Source organism: Sphaeramia orbicularis, chromosome 3, assembly GCF_902148855.1.
Source record: "Sphaeramia orbicularis chromosome 3, fSphaOr1.1, whole genome shotgun sequence".
In the NCBI taxonomy this organism is placed as follows: Eukaryota; Metazoa; Chordata; class Actinopteri; order Kurtiformes; family Apogonidae; genus Sphaeramia; species Sphaeramia orbicularis.
In genome coordinates, this window is record NC_043959.1 from 18,824,124 (window position 1) to 18,834,512 (window position 10,389).

Below are 10,389 nucleotides of genomic sequence, written 5' to 3' on the forward strand. Positions count from 1 at the left end.
TAGTGTTCTGGTCTGGTTCAGGTCTAGTGTTCTGGTCTGGTTCCGGTCTGGTTCCAGTCTGTCTGACGCTACAGTCACTGTTCCACCTGGACGTCTGTACCGTCACACTTCTCCTTTTCTGTTTGTTCTCAGTTTTTAGCCGTTCCCGTCGACTCGAAGGTCCACCTGTATGAACGAGGCTCCTGGGATCAGGTCGGGACGCTGTCAGATGATCAGCTGACACAGGTGACATCATCACTACGCACCTGATTGATCAACACTTTCATGATTCGACTACTGTTACGATACTGATCAGTCTGGTTTTAACCCTTAGATGAACAAACTCAGGTTGTTTTCCTGCAGTATCTGCACAATGACATGCTGTTCTTTCATATTCCAGATGTTCCCCAGATATTACGCTTTTTATCTTCTCTTAAGTCACACATGTAATTAAATAATCAACAGTGTGATTAAATTCAACAGTATTGTTTTAAACTCTTCACATACATTTTGATGGAAAGTCGCTTCAGTCTGATGGTTCCACAGTGGGAGGAGTTCTGAGTTCTGTGGGTCGGGTCTCATTCGTCCTGTTCTTTTTCAGCCCATCAACGTGGTGTCCTGGTCTCCGTGTGGACGCTTCTTGGCCGCCGGCTGCATCGGAGGGTTAATGACGGTGTGGGACGTGGACAACCGTCTGTGTGTGGAGAGGTACGTCCAATAAACGAGCACCAACAGGGACACGGTAGAAACATACGTCAGGTTTCAGGAACAGGTAAAGAGTTTATTAGATATTAGACATTAAAATGTAAGTTATGAGGAGAGAATTTAGACCTGGGGGGTCAAAGTCAGTTTAGTTCAGGTTCCACATTCAGCCCAATATGATCTAAAGTGAGTCAGACCAGTAAAATAATAAACATAATGACCTAAAAATAATTACAACTCCAAGTTTTTCTTTGTTTTAGTACAAAAAACACCTATTATATTATGAAAATATTTACATTTAACAGAAAAAATGTAAATAACCTGGAAAAATGAAATTTCATGAGCAAAATAAGTGTTATTTTAACAATATAATGCCTCATCTTATTTATACATGTTCATTACACACAATGTTACACAAACATTTGGTAACAGGTATAATATTGTTAAAAATTTTGGACCTAAAATATGAACAATTTCTACAGTATTGCGTCTCAGTTTATTATTAACACAACTCACAGATTACAGTGGATCTACAAACACAAAACATTTAATAACAGGCAGAATATTAATACAATTACATGTAATTTTCGGGTTGTTCATATTTGTTCAGGTTATTCACATCACATTTTATTGTTAAAGGATAGTTTGTAAATGTAAATATTTTCATAGTCTAATGTTTGTTTGTTTTTTCCACATTAAACTAAAATGAACATTTGGAGTCATTATTTCTAGGTTCTATGATTATTTTCCTTTAAATCTTATTAATCTGTATGTGGAACCTGAACTAAAACCAGTTCCACACCCTCGACTGTTAATATCGTCAGTAGGGGTGTGTATTGGCAAGAATCTCGCGATACGATACAAATCACAATACTAGGATCATGATACGATATATCACGATATTAGGCCTGTAATGGTACACAAAATTTTCGGTTCGGTACGTTTTCGGTTTTGAAAGCCACAGTTCGTTTTTTTTTTTTTTTTTTTCGGTACAGGAAGAAAGAAAGAAAACCCCTCAAAATGTCTTTAATGCGTTTATGAATTTTTGAACATTCTTCCCCCAGTTTTTGGAAACAGTAGAATATAGAAAAACAGGAATAATATAATTCTGCTGCTATAAATCAAATAGAAAATAAAATATTACTAAATGTATTTTAAACATTAGTATTGCACTTTTCCCTGAAAGGGAGTTTTGAACAAAGAACAAAAATCTAATCACAGTTCTGTCAGTTCACATTCTGCTTTAAAATAAAAAAAATTCCACATGAAGTGCAACATTAACAAGAGGGTAAACTGGTATTCTGTTACAACAAACTGAAGAGAAACACTGACAAATAAATTAACCTAATTATTTATTTTAGGACAGATAAACTGTTTAGGCCACTTTGTGTACGTGTGTGTGTGTAGGGTGCGATTTGTCAAGGGGGGGGGTTCTTTTTTTTTTCCCTTGGGGGGGGTTATATATGGGGGTTCGGACCATAACTAACGTAATAACTAACGCTGGCGTGAAACGAAAGTGAAACTTTACATCCTTTCAACTCCTGTACAACTTCCAACTCCCGGGTTCTATTCTTCTATTATACAGCGTGTGTGAGTGAGAGAGAGAGAGAGTGAGCTAGTGTCAGTGTTTTAGAACTACCGTAGTTCCTAGGGGCCAAACAATGTCCATCTTATTAACGTCTCTTTCCTCGTTGTTGTCTTTCACCTGAACCTGAACTGATCCAAACTGGACTGTACTGATGGTGGAGGGTCTTCAGTCTCTTCCCTTCAGGTTGACATCATATTTGTTGTTTTTTTTTAACCTTATGGAAGCAGCTATTTCATATTTTGAGTCATTGTGCATTAGTTCCATATGTTCCTGTGGAACTTGCGCGGATTTAAAGTTCCGCATCTAACGACGCCTTTCGTTCCTTTTTGTTTTTCTCAACATACTGTGCTGTTTCAGTACAGCTGTGTACCGAACCGAACAGGTGTGTACCGAAACGGTTCGGTTCAGTACGCGTACCATTACAGGCCTACACGATGTATCATGGTACTGTTAAAAAGGCAATTTTTTATTGGTTTTGTTTTGTTATTTTGTTTTTTGTTTTTTTCTTATGATTATTTCCTGGAAGAATTGAATTACACCAGAAATATGCACAAATACGAAAGACATTTTTATTTGATCAGAACAGGATCTAATGTTATATCACAAAATTTTCCTGTTAAAACTTAAATTATATTTTACAGACACTACAGTTTAAGATCCTGATCAAATGTTCATATTCTATTTGTTGATAACTAATATCATAACATTTTTGTGCAATCGCAACAAAAGAACTAACATTATTTAATAAAAGAGCGTTAAATAATAATAAATAAAATATAAACAAAAAAGAAAAACCAAAAAAAACTAAAATGAACCTCCACAATATCTACATTTTAGTAAATACCTAAAAATATCGATACAGTACTTTTTAATATCGATACAGTATTGTGAAATGTCACGATATATTGCAGAACTGATATTTTCTTACACCCCTAATCGTCAGTGTAATTTTTGCATTTGTCAGATTCGTCCCGTGGGCTGAACTGGACCCTTTATTGGCCCGTGAGCCGCATGTTTGACACCCCTGATTTAGAGTATTAGCCTCTACTGTAATGTTAATCCCAGTTGGTCTGAATGTCTAATCCTGCTTCAACCAGGAACTGATGCTCATGTCCTAAGGGTCTGTTTATATTCTAGAGCAGGGGTGTCAAACATGTGGCCCGCGGGCCAAAACCGGCCCACCATAGGGTCCGATCCGGCCCGCAGGAGGAATTGCCAAAGTTCAAAAACGACATTGAAGATATTGACAGTCATGGATGTTGAGGTGGTTTTAGTTCAGGTAGCTGTTGTCTGATGGAGTCCGTTTGGTTACCATGGTTACACTGATACTACATATCCAGTGTGTCTTATCCACTGCAGGCAGAAACATGAGAAAGGCTTCACGGTGTGCAGCCTGGCGTGGCATCCATCAGGCCATCAGATCGCCTACACCGACACCGAGGGCAGTCTGGGTCTGTTGGATGGACTCAGCTCAGCCTCGTCCACCTCCAACAGCACCAAGGTGAGAAACCCCTCCCCCCTGACGGACAGGTACTGTATGGGCGGGGCCAACACTACCAAAGAACAAACCACACAGAGCACACAGATGAGTAATATGACGAGTAAATACTGAGCATTTTTAATTAACCTTATGAGGAATATCATCATAACAGGCCGATATTTCTTTGTTATTTTTGCAAGAAAAATGTCAGAAAAGGTCTTTTTTGCCATTTCCTTTAAGTGTCTGCCCATTAATTTTCATTAATATATGGAATAAATGCCTAAAACAGTGTGTTATAGTAAAAATCAAATTTACATTTATTATGAAAAACTGTAAATGTTTTTAACAAACCTTTCTGAGATTATAGAAATAATCTTTCATCTATTTTCCATGTGCTCAAACATTTTAGTTTGTCTGGATCATTCTGTGTCCATGTTCTTCTTATTTTTAATTCTTTCTAGTCATTTGGATCCTGTGATAGTCTGTGTTCACTTTCTGTCTTGTAGACAGAGCCCCTCATTTCACTGACAAAAACCTCCATCATCTGATTCAAATACAGACACTGCATCTGTGTATGCCCTGGACAGCTCTGCATATAGATTTATTACATATTTACAGGAATTCACCGCTAAAACCTCGCTAAAATGCTGCTAACAATAGAAGAAGTCTTCCATCTCTCTCTCACTGACTGCACTCTGCTGCTCTCTGCTCCGCCCACTTCCACCCCTCCCCCTCAGCCAATGCAGACCTCTACCATAATGTGTTATAGTCCAACTAGTGCATTGACCCGTGGGGATCCACAGGTTCTAGATGTGGTAGTTTTTATGCTGTTGTGTATTCGTACATGCTGTACTGCATTCGTCCAGCAGTCACCGCCAAAGCGTTCTGGCCATAGCAACGTGATTATAAGGCTGTTGTATTCTAAAATTACTAATATCTCCCAAAAAATTGGTCCTATCAACTTGCTGTTTTCACTGGTCTGTCCCTTGACCAAAATACATAAGTATGACAAACTGCAGCAGTCAGCTCTGTACGGATTTAGTGTGAACCCCCCCCCCCCCACCACCACCACCACACACACACACACACACACACACACACAGAAGCCACTTGGCTTTTGTATAGATAAAAAGAACCCAATCTCAGCTTTCAGATGTACTTTGAATGTTGTCAATAGTACAAACAGTTCAGGAGTTACAATAATTTGAATGACAGTGAATGTAGAAATGCGTCACTGGAGACACAGTCGTCTTTAAAGGGTTAAATACAGATGGAATGTAGCATAAACTGAACCTGTTGGACTGTTTCAGGCTCCAATAAACAAACCTGTGAAAAACTATGATGACCTATTTGATGATGATGATGACCAACTCATGGATGAAGGACTGAGCGACACCAACACTCCGGTGAAGAAGCCGACAACAACGACAGCTGATGAAGATGATGATGACGATGATTATCTGATGCCTGCAACGGGTCGAGTCAGAAACAGAGGGACGTTTCTGGATGACGACAACTCGATGGGTGAGTGAAAGGTCCAGGGTCTGGTCCAGGATCAGGTGCAGGAATGATCAGTCGTCATAACGGGGATTTTTCTGAATAATTCTCAGTGTAATGATGATTATTGTGAATAACTGACTGTGATTGTAAAAGGGCAGAGTCTTGTGCAGCTGGGCAGGGCTATGAGTAAACTCTACCAACTTTTTTCCACTTATTGGTCACCATATTACCTGTTTCAGTCTAAAAAAAGTGATCATTTAGTAATGAGTGGACTGTAATAGAGTAAATAAATGGATTTATTTTAGTCATTTTGAAGTCAGTCTTCAACTCAGTCTTAAATTTTCATCTAATTTTGTTCCTTTTTTTTGTTGCAGTGGTAAAGTTTAATGATACTTCAAGTATTTAAATGAAATGATCTTGTTTCAGTAAGTTCCATTCATGTGTTATGAACTATCTATACTACTTATATGCATTTTGTCCACTTTCAAAGGTGTCAGTAGTAAAGCCAAAATAAATGACGATAAAATGACACATTATTATTAAATAGATTTTCTTGAAAAATTAATCAAATGTACTAAGATTATTTAACTAAGATTATTTTTTTGTTTTTACACATGCACATTCTTTTGTGGCAGTTTATTCTGTTGCTGCCTTGACCAGTGAATTTCCCTGTTGTGGGACCAATAAAGTCTCTAATCTAATTTAATGTAATCTAATCTAATTTAATTAACCCTTTAACCCCTGACGTGTCTGTGGTGATCGTTCTGAATGTGTGATTTATTTTAAATATTCATAAAGATTCACAACCATTTGCTCAATAGGAAAAATTTCAAATTGTGCTGATAGAATAGACCTTGTTTTGTCCATAGACATCTGAGCATGCTCAGTTCACCCCCCACCGCCTGTGGAATGTGGGGTAAAACACAGAGCAGTGAGTGAGACCGACTCACTATAAAAATAGATGGTTTGGGCTTTTTTTTTTTTTTTTTTTCAAACACTGTTTTTGTTTTGTTTTTTTACCCTTGGCCACACTGGCTGCAGAGTATTGTCATCAGTTGGTTGTCTGTCCATGTGTCCGTCCGTCCATCCGTCCAAAAACTTTGGCGTGTGCTGATAAGTCAGGCCACTGGGGGCAGTAATGTGCCTGATAAGTCAGGCCCAGGATTTTCAAGGGCATGTATACTGAACAACAAAAGAAACGCAAGTTTTGGTCGTTAATTTAGGCAAGAGTTCAGCTGTCCTGTTGCGTTGTCAACTGAGATGCACATTAAAATAAGTGAGTTGTAACCATTGGAGCGTGTGTTTGCAGGCAAACACGACCACGAGTGGTGTTGAGCACGTGTACAAAGTATCGGAGGTGCGGTACGTTTTGAGTGATATGGTAGTGGGAGCAACAAATGGGAGTGGCAATTCCCTTTGTTTATCCGGGGGCTATAAAAAGAAATGGTAAGATTCAAAAGTTACTGCATTACCACGATGCCTCGCCTTAACGATAATCTGAGAGAACGCGCTATTGGTATGCTTGATGCTGTTTTAACGGCTCGCAACGTTGCCAGACGTCTGCAAGTGCACGAGTCCACCATCAGTAGGCTGAGGACACGATTCCGTGACACAGGGACCACTCGGGACAGACCAAGATCCGGAAGACCACGTGTGACCACCCGTAATCAGGATCGCCATATTCGCTTGGCCCATCTCCGTGACCGTCAACTCAGTGCTACAAGGACAGCAAGAGAGACCCACTGTAAATTTCACAGCTGGATATAAATATCTCATATGAAACCAATATTCATAATAAAACTCCCATATAAACCAATACCGAAACATACTTGCTTTTCTTTTGTTGTTCAGTATATATTATGTTTTGTTTTTCCTGTTGTTTCCAGTGTTGTGGGGATTTTCCTTTATTTTTTTGCTGTTTTCACGGAGTTTTGACTGTGGACCTACTTTATGGAGTTAAACAGGTGTCAAAAAGCAGCTGGACTGATTTATTTAAAAAATAGAGCCCAAAACGAAAAATACTGGGCCAAAAGTCAAATCCTTGTTCAGTGTTTTTCCAGTTCACAGTTGATGTTCAACATCCTAAATCTTTTATTGATGTCCATTCTGAGTGGCTCAGGGGTTGAAAGGTTAACATGTGAATCTTTACCTGGAATCAGGGCTCAGGGGTTAAAGGGTTAACCCTCTTGTGTTTCCTGGTCTTTCCTGACCCCCCCCCCTTCCTCTAAACTCACTGATCTTGTGTTTTTGTCTCAGACACCGGTTCTCTGAGGCTCGGTCAGGATAAAGATGGTGATGATGACGCCAGCAGCGCCGTGGTCCCGGCGGCAGCGCCCCCCCAGATACCTCTGCGCCCCATCTACGAGGGGCCCCTGCCCACCCCTCCTCAGAAGGCCTTTCAGCCCGGATCCACACCTGCACACCTCACACACCGATTCATGGTGAGACACTGGGAGGATGGTAGGAAAAAAAAGTCTTTATTGGATGCCAACGTAGTGTTTACTGGTATTTTAACACGTTCTCATTTTTATTTAGATCAGATCTGTGTCCTTTTTAAATGCGCAGTGACAAATCACATGATGTCGAAGCAGCGTCGTTCTTTTATGATGAACCTAGTTTTAACATCAGTGGGATTTTAAGGCAGAAAATCACCATGATCGAAGACGAAATGCTGTGTTTACGTCAAGGCCTTATTTTTTAACAGATAAGAACTCACAAAAAAAGACTAAGACACTTTTATACTGGATAGTAAAAATTCGTAAAGAAAAAATAAGCTGCAAAATTAATGAAAAAGAGACAAAATTAATTTAAAAAAGAACAAAATAGGCAAGAAAAATGACAAAAAATACACATAAATAAGTAGCACAATGAACTGGATGGATAGACTGATAACAAAATTAATAAAAATGACAAATATAAGCAACAAAGTGAGTAAAAAAAATGACCAGAGTAAGGAACAAAATGGACAAACATAAGCATCAAAAGTAAGTAATAACCACAAAATCAGCAAAATCTGTGAAAAATGAACAAAATGAGACAAATGTAATAAAAACTGAATCAAAATAAGCAAGAAAAGTGAACAGAAATAAATGGCACAAAAATAGATAAATGGATAGATAATTAATTCATGGAAAAAATGTTGGATTGATAGATGGATAATTAACAAAATGGACAAACATAAGCATCAACATGAATAAAGACAAAAATTAAGCTGCAAAATCAATGAAAAAATTTTAAAAAAAAAAAAGACAAAATTAATTAAAAAATTACAAAATAGGCATAAAATTTCATTGCATTGACTTTCGAAAACACAAATAAAATAAATCCAGTTTGTTAAACATAAGAAGTTTAGTGTGCATATAGTTAAAAATCAGTTTAAAAGACTCTAAAATAGTTCCAGCTGTGGTTTTAATGTTGTTTCATTCCCGTGTTTGTGTCTGACTTCCTTTTATTCAGAGTTCAGAAGTCTTTTGTGTTGAAGGATGAAAGTGTTGCAGGAGTTTCCATGTCAGACGTTTACAGTTACAGCACAGGGTGACATTTACAGACCATAATATTATTGCCTAGAGACAAACAACAGTCACACTAGAGGACAAACAAAGACCGTAACAGATTAGACAATTATGAGACTAAGCGGTGATAAGAACAGTACAGGGACACAGCTTTATCAGTTTAAGGCACATTTTCATAAAATGTCAAAGCAAAAGTGAAATAAGGTCAAAAATAGAAAAAAGAAAATGCAAAGGACACGTTTCCATAAAATGTGAAATATGGTTGAAGACTGATCTGATGTAAAACAGGGATGTACAATAATAACATAATAACCAATAAATAACTGCTAATGTTTATTGTTGTTTTCGTGCAATTTTAACAATATTTACCTCAGTTTATCTTTTTCACATGTACATTATAACTTGCACTTAACATTTGGAGTTCTGATTATTGACAGGTTATGACCCCGCCCCCTGAAACGGAGGCAAGGGGTAATGTTTTGGGTTTGGTTTGTTTCAATGTTAAACACTTTAGCTGCAAAACTATTGGTTGAATTTAGACCTAATTGGGTTTATAGATTGCCAGTGACCCAGAACAGATGTGATTACATTTTGGGAAAAAGAGGTCAAAGTTCACATTTTTTATGAATTTTTTTAAATCTTTTTTTTTTCCTCCCATTTACTTAAAATGGGTGAAATTTCAAATGCCTATAAAAACATCAGTTTTGTTTCTATTTGCTTCAAACTTGGCACATATATAGAGGTAACTGATATGATGACATCAGCACACACACAAACATGATGACATCGGCTGGATCGATGCCAAAATAAGATACAATATATGCGAGGGGCGGGGTTTGTTGTGCCTGGAACCACTTTTTTTTTGTCATTTAAGTTTTGTTAATTTTTTATCATATTTTCAGTCCTTTACAAAAAGGAAAAAAACTGAGAAAAAAGAAAGACAAAAAGGAAAGCAAAAAACAAAACAACCCACAACTTAAAAAGGCAGCTGCAAACCACTCCTAGCACCCCAATCCCAAACAATTCTTACACACATATATACACACACTTAGAGCATGTACATAAACACAAACATATACACATACTGTGCACCAGCCCCCCCCCCCCCCACACACACACACACCTTCTATAAGATGTTGCCCTCGTAATATGAGCCATAAACATTTGCCATATCTGACTCTTTTTATTTGAAACCTTTTTCACCCTGGAAAGCATATTTTCAAAGGCAGAACCTGGCACCACTTGTTCTTTTATTTCACTGGTCTGATCCTCTTGAAAATGATAAGCAATTGTAGATGAATTTGACGCCTTTGATTGTTCATATCTTCAGTGTAATTTTTACATTTTATAAATTCATCCACGGGCTGGATTGGACCCTTTGGCGGGCCGGTTTTGGCCCACAGGCCGCATGTTTGACACCCCTGATGTAACGTGTTCCTCAGATGTGGAACTCGGTGGGAATTATCCGAGGTTACAATGACGAGCAGGACAACGCCATCGACGTGGAGTTCCACGACACGGCCGTGCACCATGCCATGCACCTCACCAACTCACTGGGCCACACCATGGCTGACCTTTCCCAGGAGGCCGTGCTCCTGGCCTGTCCCAGCACCGAGGAGCTCGCCAGG

General features: G+C 38.4%; 1 protein-coding gene across 3 annotated transcripts in view; it reads left to right on the plus strand.

Moving 5' to 3' along the window:
• The window catches only part of LOC115437770 (WD repeat and HMG-box DNA-binding protein 1-like), a 39,137-nt gene that overhangs the window by 10,480 nt on the left and 18,268 nt on the right, over nt 1-10,389 (plus strand). For all 3 annotated transcript variants that reach the window (XR_003937981.1, XM_030161109.1, XM_030161118.1), the window contains exons 8-13: nt 133-225; nt 581-687; nt 3,629-3,770; nt 5,060-5,273; nt 7,506-7,690; nt 10,204-10,388. Coding sequence is in view for 2 of the 3 variants with exons in the window: in XM_030161109.1 (XP_030016969.1) it covers nt 133-225; nt 581-687; nt 3,629-3,770; nt 5,060-5,273; nt 7,506-7,690; nt 10,204-10,388 (926 nt within the window). In the remaining variant the exon portion in view is untranslated. The remainder of the gene's footprint in view (nt 1-132; nt 226-580; nt 688-3,628; nt 3,771-5,059; nt 5,274-7,505; nt 7,691-10,203; nt 10,389) is intronic.